The sequence below is a fragment of the Piliocolobus tephrosceles genome, chromosome 8 (assembly GCF_002776525.5).
Source record: "Piliocolobus tephrosceles isolate RC106 chromosome 8, ASM277652v3, whole genome shotgun sequence".
Taxonomy (NCBI): domain Eukaryota; kingdom Metazoa; phylum Chordata; class Mammalia; order Primates; family Cercopithecidae; genus Piliocolobus; species Piliocolobus tephrosceles.
Window position 1 is genome coordinate 79,618,057 of NC_045441.1, and position 23,573 is coordinate 79,641,629.

The 23,573-nt window shown below is 40.1% G+C and overlaps 1 protein-coding gene across 2 annotated transcripts in view; it reads left to right on the forward strand.

The window, feature by feature from the left end:
• Nucleotides 1–9,222: 9,222 nt before the first annotated feature.
• Nucleotides 9,223–23,573, forward strand: part of FAM133B (family with sequence similarity 133 member B) — a 29,757-nt gene continuing 15,406 nt past the window's right edge. For both annotated transcript variants that reach the window (XM_023226615.2, XM_023226616.2), the window contains exons 1-7: nt 9,223–9,356; nt 18,024–18,121; nt 20,284–20,362; nt 21,279–21,353; nt 21,493–21,525; nt 21,957–22,019; nt 22,471–22,563. In XM_023226615.2, the coding sequence (XP_023082383.1) occupies nt 9,333–9,356; nt 18,024–18,121; nt 20,284–20,362; nt 21,279–21,353; nt 21,493–21,525; nt 21,957–22,019; nt 22,471–22,563 (465 nt within the window). In that variant the 5' untranslated portion in view covers nt 9,223–9,332. The remainder of the gene's footprint in view (nt 9,357–18,023; nt 18,122–20,283; nt 20,363–21,278; nt 21,354–21,492; nt 21,526–21,956; nt 22,020–22,470; nt 22,564–23,573) is intronic.

Sequence of the window (23,573 nt, forward strand, 5' to 3'; positions counted from 1 at the left end):
CTATAATTTACTTACCCAATCCCCTATTGATAGGTATTTCTCTCCACCATATCTCCAATTTTTTACTGTTAGAAACAGTGCTTCTAAGGAGGGTGCAGTGGCCCACGCCTATAATCCCAGCACTTTGGGAGGCCAAACCCAGGGGTTTGAGACCAGCCTGGGCAACACGGTGAAACCCTGTCTCTACAAAATAATAGCCAGGCACAGTGACATAGACCTGAGACTGAGGTGGGAGGATGGCTTGAGCCAGGAAGGTCCAAGTAGTAAGCCATGATTGTGCCACTGCACTCCAGCCTGGGTGACAGAATGAGACCCAGTCTCAAAAAAAAAAAAGAAGAAGAAGAAGAAGAAGAAAAGAGAAACAGTGCTTCTAAGGGCAGTACTGTGCATGCATTTATTTGCATATGTCAGCAGCTAGCTTTAAGTCATCTCATCAATGGAAACTCATACACTCATTCATTCATTCATACACTTAATGAACTTCTGTTCCAGGCACCAGCAAACCCTAGAAATACACTAGTGAACAAAACAAGGTACTTGCTCTCATGGAGCTAACATAAATATTTGCATAGGATAATTACATTACAATAAGTGCTATGAATGCTGTAAGGTAGAAAGTACTTGCATTGGCCAATGCAAAGACTTTGGTATTTACTCTGAATAACATGGGAAACTGCTGGAAGACGGAAAACTGGTGTCAGAAAAGGCTCTGTCAAAAGCTCTGAGTTGAGGCACGAAGAATGAGACTAAGGCAGCTAGGTGGGGTGCTGAGGGGAAAGCAACTGAAAACCTCAAGGTGGGAAGTCTTGGTATGTAGAAAGGACATCAATGCACCTAGAGCATAGTTAGTCGGGGAAGGAGTGGTCAGAGATGAGGTTAGAGAGGTAGAGAATGTAGACAGCCTGTTTGAGAAGCTGAATCATGAAGCAGAACAGAGAAGTGGAGGTAGAGCTTAGGGAGGATGTGGTATCAAAGGAGAATTCTTGTTTTCTGAGATGGAAGACAGTTCATTGTGAAAACAGAGAGATTGAGGGTGAAAAAGAAGGAATAACAGCAGAAGCAAAGGTGATGAGAAGGGGGAGAGGAAGGGCCCAGGAGAATAAGAGGAAGAGTTGGACTTGAGAGAGAAAAGGATTAATGGGAGGGCAGGCAAAGACAGTGGGCACAGGTACAAACAGACCAGTCGATATGGCAGTGAAACTAGTCATTGATTCATTTAGTAAATATTTATTGAGCACCACAATGTACCAGGCACTGTCCTTAGGCACTGGGGATGTGGCAGTAAACAAAATACACAAAATGTCTTTTTTTTTAGTGGAGCGTATTTTCTAGTGAGGGGCAACAAACAAATAACTATAATAAACTAGGATGTTAGGTACGTGGTGTGGGAAGAAATGAGGAAAGGAATAGAAAGTGTTATGGGGGCACAATTTTAAACGAGGAGGTCAGTGAAGGCCTCATAGAGAAAGTGGCACTAGATCAAAGGCCTTACAAAGAACAGGGATCTAGGTGTATTAGTGATGAAGAAAACAACAGGTGCTAATGCCTTAAGGCAGAAGCATGACTGCCTTGTTCAAAGAACAGGAAGGGGGCCAGTGTAGCAGCAATTCACTGCAGCAGAAAGAAAGGAGATATTCCAGAGAAGTTAGTGGCAGGAGAGGCATATCTTGGAGGGGCTTGTTGGCCAATGCAAAGACTTTGGTATTTACTCTGAATAAGATGGGAAACTGCTGAAAGGCAAGAAGCACAGTCGTGACATACGATCTGACTGTGTTTGTAAAGTGCCACTGTGGCTGCTCTATTGAGAAAAGACTTTAGGGTAGCAAAGATGTAAGCGGGGAGCCTGGGTTAGGAGGCTGTTGTAATAATCCAGATGAGAGATAATGGTAGCTTTGATCAAAGTGAAAACAATGGAGACAATGAGATGTGAGATGTTTTGAAGGTAAAGCTTATAGTAGGTGCTTATAAATTAGACATGGCATTGAAAGAGAAGAAGCGAGGATGGGCCGGGTGTGGTGGCTCACGCCTATGATCCCAGCACTTTGGGAGGCCGAGGCAGGTGGATCACCTGAGGTCAGGAGTTTGAAATCAGCCTGGTCAACATGTGAAAGCCCGTCTGTACTAATAAAAAAAAAAAATACAAAAATTAGCCAGGTGTGGTGGCAGTCACCTGTAATTCTAACTACTCGGGAGGCTGAGGCATGAGAATCACTTGAACCCTGGAGGCAGAGGTTGCAGTGAGCGAGGATTGCAGCACTGCACTCCAGCCTCGACGACAGAGTGAGACTTTGTCTAAAAAAAGAAAGGGAAGATGTCTCTGAAGTTTTTGGCTTGAGCAGGTGGAAAGATCAAGTTGTCATTTACTGAGATGAGAAGAATGTAGGAGGACTTGGTTTTAGGGAGAATATTGGGAGTTGGACATCGGACATGCTAAGCTTGAGATCATATGAGACACTGAAGTGGGGGTGTTGACTAGGCAGTTAGAGGCACGAGTCTGGATTCCAAGGAAGTGGTCTAGGCTGTAAATAAAAGTTTTGAAATTGTCAGTGTATGGATGGTATATAAAGCTAGAGATTGGATGAGATCAACAAGAAAGAAAGTGTCTATAAAAAGAAGAGATCCCAGCCAGGTACGGTGGCTCACGCGTGTAATCCCAGCACCTTGGGAAGCCAAGGCAGGCGGATCACCTGAGGTCAGGAGTTCAAGACCAGCCTGACCAACATGGAGAAACCCCAGCTCTACTAAAAATACAAAATTAGCCGAGCGTGGTGGTGCATGCCTGTAATCCCAGCTACTAGGGAGGCTGAGGCAGGAGAATTGCTTGAACTCAGGAGGCGGAGGTTGTAGTAAGCCGGGATCATGCCATTGCACTCAGCCTGGGCAACAAGAGCAAAACTCCATCTCAAAAAAAAAAAAAAAAAAAAGAAGAAGAAGAAGAAGAGATCCAGAACCAAGCTCTACAGTGCCCCAATGTTTATATCTAGGAGCCCAGGAGTCGAAGGAAAATATGCAACAAAGACTAAGTGGACTTTACAAGAAGCAGTAGGTGAGCATAATGTCTGGAAATCCAAGTGAAAAAAATATTTTGAGAAGGAGAGAGTCATTGTTGTGACAAATGCTGCTGATAGGTCAAGGAAAATGAGGAGCAACTGATTAAGCAGCATGGAGAAGATGAGCAACCCTGAAAAGAAATCTTGATTAGGTAGTAGATGTAGAAGCCTGATAAGTTTTGATTCAAGAAAGAATTGGTCAGTAAGTGGGATGTGAAAAATACTAACTGTGAAATGAAAGGTACTAAGTGTAAAGTAAAAGATGTGAGGTGTGAAGTGTGACCTGGTACAATATTGACCCTACACTTTGATAAGCTCAGCGTACTTTCCTCCTAAGATCAAGAACAAAGCAAGAATGTCAGCTTTCACCACTTCTATTCAACACTGTACTGGAGGTGCTAGCTAATGCAATAAGCAAGAAAACAAAAAACATACAGATTAGAAGGAAGGTCTCTCTCTCTCTCTCTCTCTCTCTCTCTTCTTTTTTTTTTTTTTTTTTTGAGATGGAGTCTCACTGTCACCCAGGCTGGAGGCAGTAGCAAGATCTTGGCTCACTGCAACTTCTACCTCCTGGGTTCAAGCAATCCTCCCACCTCAGCACTGCAAGTAGCTGGGATTACAAGCATGTGCCACCACGCCCGGCTAATTTTTGTATTTTTAGTAGAGATGAGGTTTCACCATGTTGGCTAGGCTGGTCTCAAAGTGATCTGCCCAAGTGATCTGCCTGACCTCAAGTGATCCGCCCACCTCAGCCTCCCAAAGTGCTGGGATTACAGGTGTGAGCCACCACACCTGGCAAGTCTCTCTTTATTCAAAGACAGCATGAGTGTCTATATAGAAACTCCAAAGGCTCTACCAAAAAAAAAAACCTACTAGAATGAGTAAATTTAGCAAGGTTATAGGTTTAACTGCAAAAGAGCACAAGGAAACTTTCTAGAGAGATGGAAAATGATATCCTGATGGTAGTCACGGTTATACGATCACACACATTTGTCAAAACTCATCAAACTGAACATTTTAAACTGGTGGATTTTACTAGATGTGGAATATACCTCAATAAAGCTGGTTTTTAAAAGCAAAAGTAAAGATGTTTTCTTTCAATGCTAACAAAGCCATCCTGAAATAATTGTCCAAGAACGTTTATAGCTTGTGAGTCACCTCAACAAGGGTGGAACAAGAGGAAAATTACAGTGAAATTATAACCCATTGATTCAGGTGGCGCCCTCATGAGCACCAGAAACTTTCCTTTCTGACTCCCTTTACTTGGTAGCTTCCATTGCCTTTATCCAATAATAGTACTCAACCTGGGGTTTACAAGAAGAAAATTAATTAAAATGAATGTCTATTTGGTTTTCATGATCAAATCCTTTTTTAAAAACATCCTTTTTTGTATTTTTTACAGTGAGAAATATAGTTGTCAGGAGCACAAGATGATCACGTTTGCTGGGGATCGTTTTCTGTGCATGTAGCAAAAGTACATCCAGAGTTAAATGGTGAGTGTGGAATCAGAGCAAGGGCAGTTGATTAGCTGAGCAGTCCTATAAAATAACATAAATCAGAAAGAAGGGAATATGTTGGAAAATAAAAATTCCTATACCCACCCTCTAAACTCACTAATAGCATTATGAAGTCGCCAGCAGTGAAGATTTCAAGCATACATATGTAAAAAGTTGAACTATATGAAATTGCCATTCTTATAGGTTAGAAATTACCGCATATCGGCAATTTCATAAGGCTCAACCAATACATCCTCTTGCTGCACGTACTGCCAGCCATACTCTATACACTCACATTCACATTCTTTTTTTTTTTTTTTTTCCTTGAGACAGAGTCTCACTTTGTCACCCAGACTGGAGTACAGCAGCATGAACACAGCTCACTGTGGCCTCAGCCTCCTTGGGCTCAGGTGATCCTCCCGCCTCAGCCTCCCAAGTAGCTGGGTCTATTGTGCACCACCAACTCCAGCTAATTTTTTGTAGAGATGAGGTTTTGCCCTGTTGCCCAGACTGGTCTTCAACTCCTGAGCTCAAGCAATCTGCCCACCTTGGCCTCCCAAAGTACTGAGATTGCAGGTGTGAGCTACTACACCCAATCTACTCATACTCTTTATAATTCTCTTTTTCACTTAATAATAATGTATAGTGGCCATTTTTCCCTATCAACACAACTCTACATCACTTTCTAAATAACTGCATAATTTGCCATTACATGGACATACCATACTTTAACTCTTGTGATGGATATTTAACTTGTTTCCTGTCTTTTGCTCTATCCTTTAATATAGTTGGATAAACACAATGGCTGTTGTCTTCAAACATAAAAGCTCCATGCTTTCATTTCCAGTCTAGTGACATGCGTGCGAAAACAACACACTTGGGTTTGTGGGTTGAGTTTCTGTATCTCTCACCATTGTTTAAAATCTCAAATACCCACACAACAATTAAAAAAAAATAGGAAAATCAGGTTGGGCGCCGTGACTCATGCCTGTAATCCCAGCAATTTGGGAGGCTGAGGTGGGCGGATCACTTGAGGTCAGGAATTCAAGACCAGCCTGGCCAACATGGTGGAAACCCATCTCTACTAAAAATACAAAAATTAGCCAGGCATGGTGGTGACATGTGTCTGTAATCCCAGCTACTTGGGAGGCTGGAGCAGGAGTATCACTTGAACACGGGAGGCGGAGGTTGCAGTGAGCTGAAATCTCACCACTGCACTCCAGCCCGAGTGACAGAGCGAGACTCTGTCTCAAGAAAAAAAAACAAAGATGGAGAAAAAGAAAAATATATAGGAAAATCAACTATATTGTTTAATTTGGATATAGACCCAAGTTCATCACTAAAGATGCCATCTGAGTTATAATCTTTGTTATTCAAGCTGAAAAATCCTGCCTCAGATCATTAGTATTATTATTATTAGACTGTTAACTATTTACAGCTTTGCCTTTTATCAAAGCTTATGTTACTACCCTGCTTAAAAAGCTTTACCTCATTTGCAAGAACATGGGTAGATCTGGAAGACATTATACTAAGTGAAATAAGTCAGGCACAGAAAGACAAATACTGCATGATCTCACCATATGTGGAATCTGGAAAGGTTGAACTCATAGAAGTAGAGAGTAAAATTTGGTTATCAGGGGCTGGAGGAGTGGGAAGGGAGGGAAGTGGGAGTTGTGAATCAAAGAGTACAAAGATTTAAATAGACAAGAAAAATAAGTTTTGAGATTTACTGCACAGCAGGGTGACTATAGTCAATAATAATGTATCATATATTTCAAAATAACCAAGAGCAAATTTCATATGTCTCACAATAAAAAAGATTGGTAAGCAAGGTGATGGATATGTTAATTTGTTTAATCACTCCACATTGTATACATATAACAAAATATCACATTGTATTCCATAAATGTATACAGTGATTTGTCAATTAAACTAACATTAATTTTAAAAAGGCTCTACAGCAGGGTATGGTGGCTCACGCCTGTAATCCCAGCACTTTGGGAGGCTGAGGTGGGCAGATCATCTGAGGTCAGGAGTTCGAGACCAGCCTGGCCAACACAGTGAAACCCCGTCTCTACTAAAAGTACAAAAATCAGCCAGGTGTGATGGCGCATTCCGGTAATCCCAGCTATTTGGGAGGCTGAGGCGGGAGAATCGCTTGAACCCAGGAGGCAGAGGTTGCAGTGAGTTGAGATCTCACCACTGTACTCCAGTCTGGGCAACAGAGCAAAACTCTGTCTCAGAAAGAAAAAAAAAAGGCTCTGCCTGCAGAATAAAATATAACTTCTTCCTTTGGCATTCAAGGTCCTTTGCCTCCAGCCCCAGCGTACCTTTCCAGCCTTGTTCCCCTCTATCATATGTGTTCCATGCTGTCCAACCTGACCACATCACCACTCCTTTTATGCAGGCTGTTCCCTCTGTAATGTCCTTCCCTCTCAGTTCCTCTGAGGGAAGCTAGCCCAGGGTCACAATCCACCTGAAATGCCACTTCTCAAACCTCCCTCTCTTCTCTCCCCTCCCAAAGGCAGTGTGATTTTGTAAGGAAAGCATATGCTTTTATGGTGTGTGTGTGTGTCTATCCATGTCTACGTTTCTGCGTGTGTATTTAATAGAGACTGCATCTTGTAAATGCTTTCATGTTTGACACACCTGTGTTTGAATCCCCAGCTTCTCTGCTTTCTTGCTGTGGAAGCCGGCACAAATTACTCAGCTTCCCTTAGCCTCAGTTTTTCTCATCCACAAAATGGAATGTAATCTCTTGGTTATGCCTAGAACATTTGGAAGGGCATGTAGGCCCATTGCTATCAGGGAAGTGTATTTATTAGCAGATCACACATGTGCAGAGAATGTGTAAAGATTTCTACTGTCACTGAATTATATCCTGAGAAGTCTTGGACTGATTTGGTCTTTATGGCGTCTACTCAGATCAGCTCCCGGTAGCTCTTGCCATCTTTGTTATCTCCACAGGCCCCTGGTCATTTTCTTGTTTCTCTCTCCCCCCAGGGATTCATGTTTCATCCAGGAGGGGTTGTGTACATTGGCAGAGAGAGAGAGAGAGACTTCTAAAGGAAATACAACCTTTCTGTTGACTTATACCATATTTTTAAAAATTTCTGTGTTCTGTACAATCAGCCAACCAAGGAGCTGAAGAAGAAAAAGAAACTATATTATCTCACAGGCATTCTCATGATTATCATGTTGGAGTATTAAAAATAATATCTATCAAATGCCTACAATATTTAACACATGAAAAATAAGCCAGGAAAGAAAGAATAACTTAACATTAACAGGTTCTCCTCTTCGTCTTGTGTATAAAAAGAAGCCTGTCTTTAGTCAGAGTCCCCAGCTTAAGTCAGGGGTAACGGAGGAGGAGGAAAAATGAGAGATTGGAGGCCTCATTTTGGAAAGTGGGTTACTGAGAAATAATCAATACTTAGTAGGGAGCAGAACCACCAAGGACTGCATGTGAGAGTTTGGAAAAGTTTTGAGACAGAAAATGGCAGTCGGGAACATCTGTCATATAGTGTAGCATGAAAAATGCAGGGAGGCAGAGATTGGGAAAGATGACTTTAAAGCATGTTCTTGTATGTAATGAGTGTAATTCCCATTTTGCCATTTCCAAGAGTCCGGAGAAGATCCTAATGGATTTTCAACTACTTCCTAATGACACGTGCTAAGATGAACCCAGAAGGGTCGCTTTACTAAATGTGATTATCTTCTCTGGAGCCCAGATCATCTTCCTTAAAGTTGCGGTACGGAAGTGCCAATGTTATGATATGCTATGCAGTAAACTTGACCGTGTGTGTTTATCACCCTTACGAGTTTATAAACAGGCCCCTTGACAATAGCGATTTTTCTTAATCATCTTTGTGCCCTACCCAGCTCCAGCTTCCAGCCACCCCGTTAGTGACAACATGTTCAAAAATAAGTGTGAAATGAATGCATAGGTGATGAATGAATGGGATTGAAATTAGAGGGTGATTTTGTTAGCGGCGTCTATGACAGCACTGCCTTTCCCCCCACCAGCTGATGGGCTCCCTGAGGGACCAAGGCTCCTTGGTCCTCATTTTGTCCCCAGCACTTGCACTCTGTCAAGCACAAAATAAGCATCGGGAGAATCTTTGTGTACCCTCGCATATTTCAGCGCATCAAGAATGGAAGAAAGGCCAAGCACAGTGGCTCACGCTTGTAATCCCAGCACTTTGGGTCGAGGCGGGCAGATCACTTGAGGTCAGGAGTTATAGACCAGCCTGGCCAACATGGTAAAACCCTGTCTCTACTAACAATACAAAAAATTTAGCCCAGCGTGTTGACGGCCGCCTGTAATCTCAGCTACTCGGGATGCTGAGGCAGGAAAATCGCTTGAACCCGGGAGGTGGAGGCTGCAGTGAGCCGAGATCGTGCACTGCACTCCAGCCTGGTCGACGGAGCGAGACTCTGTCTCAAAAAAAAAAAAAAAGAATGGAAGAAAGCAAAACAATCCAAGGCCAAACTGAAGCGAGCTGCCTTGATGGGACTCCGGTGCATAAGTGCAGGGTCGACTGCTCTTGGGTGCCTAATAAACAACCGGACTCCCGCAGGCGCTCAGCCAGCTGCAGCGATCGCTGGAGCCGGCTGTCCTCCACAGAGATAGGGGGCGCTGTAGCCGAGCGCGGCTGTCGAGTCCGCCTGGTGCCGCTCTCTGGGCGGAGTGGGGAGGCGGTAGGAGGACCTGTGGCGGTCCTGCTTCTGCCGTCTCTCCGGCCCGGTTTTCCTTGGCGTGCGACTGTACGCTCAATCCAGCACCATGGGGAAGCGGGACAATCGGGTGGTGAGTACTCAGCGGGGAAAACAACAGGGCGACGCAGGGCCGGGCGGCAGGACAGCGAGACCCCTCGCTGTTCCCGGCCGGGCCGGAGGGCAAGCGGGAGCCCTCGGATGTGTGGCCCAGAGACCCAGCACCCTCCGCCGATCCCAGATGCGCGTGCGCCGCGCACGCAGTTGGCGCTTTAGGGTCCCAGCTCTCTCTTGCCCGCCCCTTTTCCTTCACCTCGCCTCTCTTTCTGGCGCTGCTCCTTTGCACCCTTGCTTCCTGGACGCGGGCCCTCAGTGCCCACTTAGAACCGCGAGGGCTCGAGGAAATCCCCCTTCCCCGCCCCGCCATGTAACTCCGAAGTCTTAGGCCCTGGGAGGCGCCCGACTCACCCGCTCCTCGGTATCGGCCACCCCAGGTCCGCACCCCTCTGCAACTGCGTACCCCGCTGCAACTGCGCACCCCTCTCCAACTGCGCACCCAAGTGGGAGGGAGGCACAGAGGCCTCGACTGGTCCCGGAGGGCTAGCAGCGCGTCTGATTTTAGCGACAAGCAGGCTCCCGTTTGAAAATGGGATGGCAGCATTGGCCTTCGTGTTTCCAGCGCCCTATAGGACCTGGCACCCATAGACACTGTGAAGGAATGAATGGCGTGAAAATAGTTGTTGGCTTTCGAGTCCAACACAAAAGTTTTGTTCCGTCGGAAGTTGGATGACCTAGAACAAGTTACTTTTCTTCTCTGTGCCTTAGTTTATTAAAGGAGATCGTTATTATCTACAACCTTACAGAATAATTGAAACCACAAAAGGCAAGATGTGTGAGCGAGTACTGAGCATGAAAATTATTACTCTAGTAAATGAGATAAAAGAGATACATAAATAACTTATAGCAGAAAGAGTAGGAAGTGGTTCTTGACAGATATGAGAAATTCTAAAGGCATTCAGAAGAAAAGATGCTTTTGAGAAGCGGAGATGGGAGGAAAGCATTCTAGATCGCTGGGGCCGGGGAGCTGATAAAACTCAGGTTATGAATCAGATTGAATGGGTAGTAAACATAATGAAATAACAATAAGCTTAGGTTGCAGCCTGACAGTTCCTGGGCTTGCCTGTGACAAAGTTTTAGCCAGAGTAGCAAAATGAGGAAAATGCACGTAAAACGAATGTGCTACGTTTCTTGAACTCGCTTTTTTGTTCAACAATTATTTGCAAACTGTGTGTCTCGCGCCAAAGGAGACTTACATTTATGAAATGATGACACTTGCCATCGGTATTAGCCAGTTCTTGCATGGCTTTTATAAAGAAAACCCTGAGACTGGATAATTTATAAAGGGTTTAATTGGCTCACGGTTCTATGGGCTATACAGAAAGTTTAGCGGCATCTGCTTCTGGGGAGGCCTCAGGGAGCTGTTACTCATGGTGGAAGGCAAAGCAGGAACAGGCGTCTTACATGGCAGGAGCAGGACCAAGAGAGAGATGGGGAGAGGTGCTACAGTTTTCAACAACGGCATCTCTTGAGAACTCTTATCTGTATACAGTGCCGGGGGGGGGGGGGGGGGGGGATGCTAAACCATTCATGAGAACTCCGCCCCCGTGATCCAGTCACCTACGACTAGGCCCCACCTCCAACATTGGGGATTACAGTTCAACATGAGATTTGGGCGGGGACACAGATCCAAACCATTTCACCATCTTAAAAGCTTTGTAGTTCTGTATAGTCTTTATAATGGAAAACGTCTAGGAACCACTGTGGTAGTGAATCTTGATTACAAGATAGCAGGATGTTCTTTCTCCTGGCTGCAGGTGAGACTTGGTTGTGGTATCTTGATTGTCATGGCGTTGAAGTGATGTAGCATAACACCGTTTCAGCATAGGAGCATCCTTAGGTGTTTGAATATTTGGGCTCTTTTAATACCCTTGGGCCTTGAATGTTTAGAGATCACCTGACCTTGGATGCAGTTTCATATACAGACCTAAAATGTTTCATATTACTGAAGAAACGTTTTGGTTTAAACATCCGTTTAAAGCATTTGAAAAACTTACCAAATTAGCTTCATTTACTAGAACGTTTTGCTAGCTCTGGGCTCTACTTACTGTTGGTATGCAGCCATGGCACAGAGTATTCTGGTAACATTTTGTATGCACTTCAAAGATTGGGATTAAGAACAAGAAATTAAGAGGTAGAAGACATAGATTGTCTAATTCAGTCTCCTCATTGCATAGAGGAGGGGTAAGACTGTTTAAACTGGGACCAAAACTTCAGTCATCTGACAGTTCTGTACGTCTTAACTCTTGATTTTCTTTTTAAGACTTTGTTTTTGTTTTGTTTTGTTTTTTTAAGCAGTTTTAGTTTTACAGCAAAATTGAGAGGAAAGTACAAAGATAACCCGTTTACCTCCTGGCCCCACTCATGCATAGCCTCCCCATTATGAACATCCTTCACCAGAGTGTACATTTGTTACAATTGATGAACCTACGTTGACATATTACTATCATCCAGTCAGTAGTTTATATTAGTGCTGACTCTTAGTATTCATTCTCTATGGGCTTGGACGAATTTATTTATTTATTTATTTATTTTGAGACAGGGTCTCACTCTGTTGCCCAAGCTGGAATGCAGTGTCGCCATCATGGCTCATTGCAGCTTCAACTTCCCAGGCTCAAGAGATACTCTTACCTCAGCCTCCCAAGTAGCTAGGACCACAGGTGCATGCCACCACACCTGGCTAATTTTTTGTCGTTTTTTTGTAGAGATGGGGTTTCACCCTGCTGCCCAGGCTGGTCTCGAATTCCTGGCCTCAAGCAGTCCTCCCGTCTTGGCCTCCAAAAGTGCTTGGATTACAGGAGTGCCACCACACGTGGCCAACAAATTTATAATGACTTGCGTTCGCCAATATAGTATCATAAAGAGTAAAAATCCTCTGTTCTGCCTAGCCATTCCTCTATCGCCCCTGCCCCCAAGTGTGGCAACCACTGATCTTTTTACTGACTCCATAGTTTTGCCATAACACTTGATTTGGAGCAACAAAATGAATATTTGCCTCTGAAAATACTGGCATTTTTTGAGATTGTCTCAAAAACAGTTCCTGTTCTTTTTTGCATTGATGATACAATCATAGTTTTAAAGATGATAGGATTGCTTTCCAAAAAAAACCCCAGTGAATTTCAGGTTGAACAGTTTTTTACATTTTTATTTTTAGAGCAGTTTTAGGTTCATAGCAAAATTGAACAGAAAGTACAGAGGGTTCCCATATACCTCCACACTTGTACAGCTCTGCCATTATCAACATTCACCAGCACCAGCAGGGTGGTACATTTGTTACATTTGATGAACCTACATTGACGCATCATCATCACCCCGAGTCAGTAGTTTACATTAGGGTTCACTCTTGGTGTACATTCTTGAACAGTTTTTATCATTGAACGTTTTAATTCAGGACTTGTAATGGACTCTTAAGTTCCTGATGGCCACCTTTTGTGCCTGTTGTTTTCCAAAGTGTTCTTCATGTTCTTTTATGCTACTTTGAGCCCTCTAAAATAGTTGTATCCTCTAGATAAAAATAGGTGATCAAATTGACAAATGAAATTCTGCACATTGTGTCTTTAGCCAGTTTTGCTGCGTTGCTCTTTTTGTACCTGCCCACATACATATCCCCTTGAGACCAATTTGCCATCCTGAGTTTCAGAAACAAATCATTTTCTGTTATCTAAACTCATGCAGGAGTTTGAAGCCACAGACAATTCTAGTTACATATGGATGTGAATGTTTGATTTAAAGGTCACAGTATTTATGATTAAGTGATAGTGAAGTGTTTCAAGAAGTTACACGATCTCTGTATTTTAGTGAATGCTTTACCATGCCACCCAGTTAATGTTAGGATCATTATTTTTCACACTGATTCAAAAATGAAAACTCTTGTACCTTTGTAAAAATAGTTACTTTTCTTGTTTTAAAAGCTTTCTGTTGTGCATAGTTTGAAAGAAAAGTATTGTTGCTTAATGAATAAGAGCAGACTATCAAGTGTTTTGCATGGAGCCTAGAACATAAGATGCACTTTTAAAAATATTGCTATTATAATTGAAATAAATAATGGAGATATTTGGAGTGTATTTAAGCAGACTGAGATAGTGTTTGGTCAAAAGCGTAAAAGTAAGCGTTATTCAGCAGTAGTTCATCTAATTGTACCCGTAGTCCTAGCATGTGAATATACTACTTTACTATTATTTTTCTCTGAAAAGTAGGAATGGGTTGGTATGTACTTTATAAAAGCAGTTTGATAGTACACAGTAAGACAGTAAAAATATTAATGTACTTTAAAGATACATGCTAGATAACTTGAAGACTGTAAAACATGGTAAATGTTACGATTTTTTTTTCATTAGAATGAAAAATTGCCACTGCATTATCTGTGAATTTTTACATAAGTATAGTTCGGTTCTCTGAGTTGGAATGGCAGTATTGTGGTTGGATTTTTGTCATTTTGTTTACCTTTATTATTACCATAATAATGTTTATGCAGTTACCTTTTTTGTTTTATAAAGGTAATCATTATTTAAAATTGTTTTCTCCAGTGTGAATGAATATAGATGTTTTCCTTTATATTTTGGTGCACATGCAGCCTAACTTTTAAATTTTTAGTTATTTATTAAAATAATTCTTTTTTTTGGCAACTTGCCTCTGCTTTTCACTTGAGAAATCTTAAACATCTTATCAGGAACTATGGATCTACTTCGTTGATTTTAGTAGCTACATAATATTTCATAGGGAGTATACTTTAATATATTTAGCGAATCCCAGTTTGATAGCTATTTGGGTGTTTTCAGTGTTTGCTGTTTTAGTAATTTAGACCTGAATATCCTTGATATGTATATATTTGCACTCTTTGGAAATGAACAATTTTTACAATTCTAACCTAAAATATTTTGCCATTAGGTACTGCCAAAATTATGACGTGATACCAAGGAAATTAGAATGTGATCAATATTGTTAAAAACAAAAACCTGAAACCAGTTAAATTTAACAAAGGTCATTTGAGCAAGAAAAAGATTCTAGAACTGGAGGAAGATGTTCTACATCCTGGTGACCTATATTTGCAACAGGAAATGACATACAGAGATTCCCTGATTGGTGCAGTTCTGAGTTTGCCTTATTTGGGCATAATTTGACAACCTTCTATTTGGGATTGTTTGAGGATTGGGCTCCTGTGATTGGCTGAGACTCAGTTGATTGGTTAAGAGGGCATACTCTTAGATTAGGCTAGAACTTATTTGCACATCACGCCAGGTTGCACTTCACCATATACAGAGGGTTTTTGCTTTGTTTTGTTTTTTCAGTAGAGACAAGGTTAGTCTCTCCTGAGCTCAAGCTCCTCCCACCTCACCCTCCCAAAGTGCTAGATTACAGGTGTGAGCCAGTGCACCTGGCCTTTTGGGCCACATTTTATTACCCAAATAGGAGGACACTTTGAGCCAAACTTAACTGTGTTGAACAGTACAAATAATACTCCTGTTTTACAAACAGTGAACTAAGCTGCACATGGTACTTGCTTTCATTGTCTTCATTTCTGCCTTCATAGTTTGTCATACTTCCACACCAGCTAATCGAAATGCTTAGCAAAAGCAGTTGAATGAAATCTTTGAGGGTATAACATTTTATACAAAAAAAATAACAATATGCCTCTGGCTTTAACATTGCATTTGATATCCACATCTTGCCCTGATTCTGTAAACATTCATGACATTAGGGGCTCTAGCATTTGTTCTTGCTTGTAGAAAAGTATGTCAAAGATTTGTCTTTTTCATTCCAAGTAATTAGGCTGTGTCAGTTGAATGGTAAGGGTTCTCAGTGTGTGTTGTTTATGCTGGTTTTATATTGATTACTCTGACAGAGAAATCTGGAAGTATATAACTTTTATCTGTTATAAAGCTGGGAAAGAAATGATGGTCATTTTCATAGATTTTGTTAAATAAAATGCAACAAATATATTGTTTCCTTTCACTTATTTTGGATTATTACAAGGTATAATGCCTTCAACCAACCTTGAGGATAGTCATTTTCAATCAAAATTATTTTTATTTAAAAAGTAGAAGAGTTTCATAAATGTCTGTTGACTGGGCATGGTGGCTCACACCTGTTGTACTAGCTACTCAAGAGGCCGAGGTAGGGGGATTTTTCGAAGCTGCAGTGAGCTATGATCACACCACTCACCACTGTACTCCAGCCTGGGCAAAAGAACAAGACCCTGTCGGGTTTTTTTTTTGTTGTTGTTGTTGTTGTTTGAGACAGAGTTTCGCTCTTTCGTCCAGGCTAGAGAGTGAAGTGGCACAGTCTCAACTCAGTGCAACCTCTGCCTCCTGGGTTCAAGTGATTTTCCTGCCTCAGCCTCCTGAGTAGCCAAGATTATAGGCGCCCGCCACCACACTTGGCTAATTTTTGTGTTTTTAGTAGAGACAGGGTTTCGCCACGTTGGCCGGGCTGGTCTCAAACTCCTGACTTCAGGTGATACACCCGCCCTGGCCTCCCAAAGTGCTAGGATTACAGGCGTGAGCCACCGTGCCTGGCTGACCCTTTTAAAAAATAATAATAATAGTAATAAATAAAATTTTTATTGACTTAAATTTGGAAAAACTAAATATAAGAGATAGAGAATGAATTAAAGACCAGACTGTACATCAGTAGTTTTAACAAAACAACATCGCTTTGCTAGACACTGTCAATAACAAAGAAACCTTTTGCTTTGTTTTGCCTCAATATATTTTTGAAAAAAATCTCTAAAATATTTTTCTGCTGTAGTAAGTGTAGTAGACAGCATGATTTAAATTTTTGCAGATGTTTTAAGCTAAAATATATATAACAAAATTTACCATTTTAACTGTTTCTAAGTGTATAGTTTAGTGACATTCAGTACATTCATACTGTTATGCAACCATCATCACTATCTATTTTCATCATCCCAAACAAGAACCTCTGTATCCATTAAACAGTAAACTCCCAAATTCCTCTTCTCCCCAGACCCTGGTTAACCTCCATTCTACTTTCTTTTCTAGGTATCAAATATAAATGGAATCATGTATTTGTTCCTTTTTGTTTTTCTTGTTTTATATCATTTAGCATATTTTCAAGGCTGATCCGGGTTGCTTATAGTATGTGTCAGAATTGCATTCTTTTTTAAGGCTGAATAATATTCCATTGTATGTTTATACCACAGTTTTGTTTATCCATTTGTCCATGGATAGACATTTGCATTGTTTCCACATTTCAGCTTTTGTGAATCCTGCGGTTGTGAACATTTGTGTACAAGTATCTGTTTAGTCCCTTCTTTGAATTCTTTTGGGTGTATACCTAGAAGTGTTATATAGGATCATGTGGTAGTTTTATATTTAACTTTTTGAGGAACCACTGAACTGTCTTCCACAGTGGCCACACCATTTTACATTCCCACCAGCAATGTGAAAGGGTTCCAGTTTATCTGCATCCTTGCTAACCCTTGCAATTTTCTGCTTGATAGTAGCCATCCTAATAGGTATAGAATGGCATCTCTTTGTGGTTTCAATTTACATTTCCCTAATGACTAGTGATACTGAACATTTTTTATGTGTTTATTGGCCATTTACTGTATACCTTCTTTAGAGAAATACCTATTCAAGTCTTCTGCCCATTTTTTAATTACTTGGGGTTTTTTTTGTTGTTGTTAAGTTGTAGGAGCTTGTTTTACATTCTGGATATTAATCTCTTACTAGATTTATGATTTACAAATATTTTCTCTCATTCTGTGAATTGTCTTTTCACTCTTAACAGTGTCCTTTGATGCACAAACTTTTACATTTTGATGTTCTGTTTATTTTTGTGTTGCCTGTGTATAATTTTTGATGTTAACTATTTGTGAATAAAATTGTCATCAGTATGACGTAGTATTTCCTGGGAGACAAAATGTAGTTGAATAAACAATGAATTTAGAGTTCGATCTTATTCAACTTCTTTGGAATTGAATTGAATTTATGTTATGTTATGTTATGTTGTGTTATGTTATATGTTATGTTATGTTATTGTAAGAGGGAGTCTCGCTGTGTCGCCCAGGCTGGAGTGCAGTGGCACAATCTCAGCTCACCGCAACCTCCACCTCCTGGGTTCAAGTGATTCTCCTGTCTCAGCCTCCCGAGTAGCTAGGATTACAAGCATGTGCCACCACGCCTAATTTTTGTATTTTTAGTAGAGACAGGGTTTCACCATGTTGGCCAGGCTGGTCTTGAACTCCTGACCGCAGGTGTTCCACCTGCCTCAGCCCCCAAAGTGCTGGGATTACAGGCATGAGCAACTGCACCCAGTCTGGATTTGAGTTTCTTAATTTTCTAGTGAACATACTGGTATCACCCTCACAGGATTACTGGGCTTTAGGAGAAAGAGCTGTAAAGCCATCAGTAGGTCAGAGGTATCTGTTATTTCATCAAATATCTTGTAAAACACACACACACACACACATTTTCTCCCAAACTTTAATATTATCTCCCAAACTTTTAAGGCTTAAAAGAGGGTTAAATTAATTTTTTTAGAATGAAAAGTTGGTTAGTCGGATTGCATATACTTAGCTGGATATATTATGTATTTATAGTAAAGATTACTTGATGAGTAAGTGAGCTTTTGCATGTTTAATGGTTGCTTTAATGGAATTAATTGTTGTTCTTTCCCCAAGGCCTATATGAACCCAATAGCCATGGCGAGATCAAGGGGTCCAGTCCAGTCTTCAGGGCCAACAATACAAGATTATCTGAATCGACCAAGGCCTACCTGGTATTTGTGAAACACTTTACCTATTTATAAGCTTTTTATCAACTTTTTAAAGTTTATTCTTAAGACTTTAATTGATTTTATTGATTGCCAAGCAATTACCAGATGAATAATTTTTTTTAAGTAGCATTTGATATATGCTTTCTTTTGAATGTGTGAAACACATGCATGTACAATTAAAAAGCAAACATTTGAGAACCCACTACCCAGTATGGCCAAAGCACTGCCAGGTAGCTTTTTCATACCAATCTCTTCACTGTCCCATAAAAGATCTTAACCTTGCAGTGGTCAGAGCTATTTAGTGAGTTTAAGTAGTGTTGTCCTTTAGTGAGGTGTAACCAGATATCAGGAAGAATAATATTCAACTTTGTTTCCAGTTTTATCTGCCATCTTTTCAATGAATTAGAAAAACTTACTGATTTTTTTACATAAAGCATCAGAGTATGGGCCATGTTATTCTTTAGTATGTCTTGCTTATTAATACCATACTCCTGAGACAACATGTGACACAGGCTTTAGAGCTGTTAACTTCAGAATCCCAAGTGCACCTAAAAACTGGGCAACTGGTTGAAAAGTATGCTTATGTATAATAGGGAATCCTTCCTTTGAGTTAAATAGGAAGTAAGGATTGTTTACCAGTGGGTGTCAGTGCCATTGTTAACCATTGCAGCATACCAGAAAATGCATTATCCCAAAACAAAGTATGTTTTAATGGGGAGAGGGAATGAATTTTTCAAGGGGAAATGTCCACCTAAATATATTATATGTGTATCACAGATCATCAAGATAGCCCTCAGGTTGAGTAACTCATAGGGACTCACTGGAGTTTCAGCAGATAGTCGTACTCATGATAAGATGTATTACTGTGAAAGGCTACCAAGCACAATCAGCAAAAGGAAAAGGCACATGGAACAAAGTTTGTCCAAGTCCTGGAGCAGGCTTTGAAGGGTCCTCTCCTAGTGGGATCACATGAGAGGCACTTAATTCCCTTAGTAAGGAGTTGTGATAATACATATGAGATATTGGCAACCAACTGAAGCTCATTAGAGACTCAGTGCCCAGGGTTTTATTGAGGCTGATCAGGCTTTGCCTGTCATGTACCAAAATTCCAGATTCCAGGGCTGGGCATGGTTGCTCATGCCTAGAGTTTCAGCACTTTGGGAAGCTGAGGCAGGAGGATCGCTTGAGGCCAGGAGTTTGAGATCAGCCTGGGCAACATAGCAAGATGCTGTCTGCACAAAATATATATATATATATATATATACACACACACACACACACACACACAAAATATATATATATATATATATTTTTTTTTTTTAAATTAGCTGGATGTGGTAGTACATGCCTGTAGTCTTAGTTACTTGGGATCCTGAGGCAGAAGGATTGCTTGAGGCCAGGAGTTGAAGATTACAGTGAACTATGATCACACCACTGCATTCTAGCCTGGGTGACAGAGCAAGGCCTTGTCTCTTAAAAAAAAAAAAAAAAAGTCCAGATTCCCAGAAGGAAAACAGGTATTTAGCTTGAACTACGTTGTTTGTAGAAACAGTTTAGGCACAATGATCTGCTCTTATCAGAGAATAGCAAGAATCCTCCAAATTCAAGTTCCCAGATGCGCCTCTAGGGCCAGTCTTTTAAGTACGTCTTTCCAAGAATAAGCCATCAGGCGAGCTGTATTAACTCTTCTCTGCACAGCATGTTAGCTACCTTATTAAATGGGTCATATATAGAATACAGTAGTTCAGTCAGATAGATTTTAGGGCATCCTAACACTGAAAACTGCCAGGTTTATGACTTTAGGTGGATTTCTTACCTTCTCCAAGCTTCGGTTTCTTTATCTGTAAAATGGGGATCCATACCTTTTCCCACAGGGTTTTTGTGAGGATTAAATGAAAATGTATTTTAAATAGTGCCTGTTGTAAGTGCTTAGATGTTTGGTGTATTTGCTCTTATAATCCATATTTAGAAAAGGAGTGATGAGTGTTATCTCATAGGCTTTATTATGGTAATTTATTTTTATAGATGCGAGCAAAGAAATACCAACATTGAATAGCGGTCTATTAGAATATTTAAAAGAGTTTATGAAATTTTTTTGTCTTATTTGTAAGCATTTATCTAATTTGAATTGCTTGAAATTTTATTTTTTCATTCTGTTTTTTAAGGGAAGAAGTAAAAGAGCAACTAGAAAAGAAAAAGAAAGGCTCCAAGGCTTTGGCTGAATTTGAAGAAAAAATGAATGAGGTTTGTAAAAAGCACCTGTTAAAAAAAAGACTAATTTGGACAGTTATGGTGGCTCACACCTATAATTCCAGCACTTTGGGAGGCCAAAACGGGAGGCCAGGAGTTCAAGACCAACCTGGGCAACAAAGTAAGACCCCCCCCACCCACCGCCTTTTCTCCATTAAAAAAAAAAAAAATACCCTAAGTATTTGGGCGTAGCTCTCTCAGTTAAAGAGGTTCTGTATTTTAGAAGTGTTATTGTTATAGTGAATACAAGTTTATATTTACGTGGATGCTTTAAAAGATAGAGAATAATCATCTTGTAAGTCATCTAAGACTCGGATAACTTGGATTCCAAGTTAGGGTTGAGCAGTCCTCCCACTTCAGCCTCCCGAGTAGCCGGGACCACAGTTGCAGGCCACTATGCCCAGCTAATTTTTTTTATTTTTAATAGAGACAGTATCTCACTATGTTGCCCAGGCTGGTCTCCAACTTCTGAGCTCAAGCGATCTTCCCACCTTAACCTCCCAAAGTACTATGATGACAGGTGTAAGCCATTATACCCAGTCTGTTTGCTTGTTTTGATTACAAACATGTATATAATGTATCAATCACAGTAGCGATTAATTCAACTTTTACAGACTAGACGGAGAATCTAGCCATCTTTGTTGAAAAGAGACCTCAGCTTCAGTAATAATACCTGCCTCTCAATAATACAGAACCCCTATCCCTTAATATGCTCTTTGAAAAGAGCCGGTAGAAGGTCCTTTGGTGATAGGGTCAAGGATTGGCACCTGTGTTTCTTTTACTATAATTAGAAGCTGAGATGGGTGAGAGGTATTAGAGGATGGAGGGAAGGAAGCAGTGGCTGTCTCTGTATATTAGGTGTATTAGAAACGATAGATAGCCTCTGATGGTGTTTATAACCTTTTTGTAGAACTGGAAGAAAGAACTGGAAAAACACAGGGAGAAATTATTAAGTGGAAGTGAGAGCTCATCCAAAAAAAGACAGGTAACACCACTTTTAGTTTATTGCTATTCTTCATCTCATAGTTGGATTTTCATAATAATGCTGTTGTATACTACTGTTAATAGATGCATTTGGAAACTCACACCAGCTTATTTAGACTTGTACTTTTGTTTCCACTTAGAGAAAGAAAAAAGAAAAGAAGAAATCTGGTAGGGTGAGCAAAGTTTTCCATTTTTCTAAATGTTATAATTAAGAGCCAACAAAAAAAGTAAGAATAATTTGTTTAACTTGTATGCTAAAGGTAACTTAAACTCTAGATGAGTCAAGGAACTTAGAGGTTCTTTGATTGTGAAGAGTGGTTTTGTTCTATCACTGATATAAAAAAAGGTGCCAACCACCTTATAACCTAGTAAATTTTCTGTTGCTATTTAAAGAGAAAGATTGGTGACCATGGCCACATATGTTAAGTTGTTGAGCTTTTGTACGGGGAACAAGTGTGACATTTTATATTTTCATATTTATGACTTATGAATATGGCATCTGTTTCTCAGACACTAGATTGATTTCACTAAGTATTTGAGAGACTTTGTAAAAGAAAAAAATTCTCGCATCTCACAAGCTTTAATTGTTTTGTGCTTGGTCAAGTATTCATCTTCTTCTTCATCGAGCTCTGATTCTTCCAGCAGTTCTTCTGATTCCGAAGATGAGGTAAGGTTTGCTTATAATGGTTCATGAAATAGTATCTCTTAATTTCTTTAATGTCAAGTGGAAACCCATTGTGAAATATCTGTTAGAAATGTTGACTTCCAGGTTTTGATTTAATTATCCATAACTTAGAGGACTAACATGAATGAGCGGTAACTAGAAACTTAACTATTGGTGTATAATATATTTTTTAGATTTTAAAATTTGTTTTGTTGACTTAAAAATATCAGTAGAAAAAAATCTGAAAAATCAAATGCTATTTGACTAGATGCTAGGCATTACATGTGATTCAAATCACTTGATCTTTATAACAGGAAAGTGATGTATTAAGAAAAAAGTATAGAAACTGATCCTTTCATTAAATTTTGTTCACTGATTAAAGTTTTATATTAATAAATGTGTAGATTAGATTTTTGAGACAGAAAGCAAATGTTTCTAAAAATATTTCATGTAGGATAAGAAACAAGGAAAACGGAGAAAGAAAAAGAAGAACCGTTCACATAAATCTTCTGAAAGCTCCATGTCAGAAACTGAATCAGACAGTAAGGTAAATTATTTAAATTATTAATATATTGGATACAAAGACATTTAATTTTTTCTTCCTACCTTAAGTTGCTCTCAATTTAAAAATAAGATAGTCTGATATTTGTACTTTGATGTTCTATGCCGCTTAATTGATGTACTTGATAATATCTTGCTTGTGACATTTAATAATTTTTCAAATGCTTTCATATATATATCTCCATGTCTCCACATTTCCATGGCAACTGACATTATTGTCCTTGTTTTCATAAAGAAGTTAGAGTTCAGATAAAAAGCATTGGCTTTAAATGATACAGCTGAATTAGAATTAAAAGTTGAATCTTTATCTTCTAAAATCTGGTCCAGTGTCCTTTCTACTATATTATACCTAAATTTATTCTGTACTAACCAGAATTATCAGACACACAGTTGGCTTTCAAACATAAATGGTCAGAAAAAAGTTAAAAAGTTCTCCAAAAAAAGTGTTGATTCCTGAGCCCTGTCCCCGGAGTCTGATACAGTATCTGATTACAGTTGGAACCTACATCTTTAACAGGTGGCCTGTGTGATTCTGATACCAGGGTGTGTATGGACCATAGTTTGACAAACACTATACTAGAGTCTCAGGAAACCAAAGCAGCTGTCTGCATTTATAACAGATAGCTGCTTGCCCCTGTGAGAGATCTTCTGGCAAAATACCTGGCATCTAGAAAGTACTCAGTAAATGTTGGTTTTCTCTTTGTCTTTTAAAACAGAAGAGCCAGTCTCATGATAATGATGGCTAACGTATATTGAGTGCATACTATGTGTTAGGCACAATTCTAAGCATTTAATTTATTAACTCATTTAATCTCAACAACTTTAGTAAGTAATTTGGTAATCTATGGACAAAGTGGATAAGGAAACTAGGCTCAGGAAGATTAATAGCTAGAACTCAAAGGATTCAAAAGAAGAAATTGTTGCCTTCTCAAGTTAGAGTACAACTCCAGTGCATGTGACCACCATAAGCACACAGTCTATGGCACGAAGTCCTAT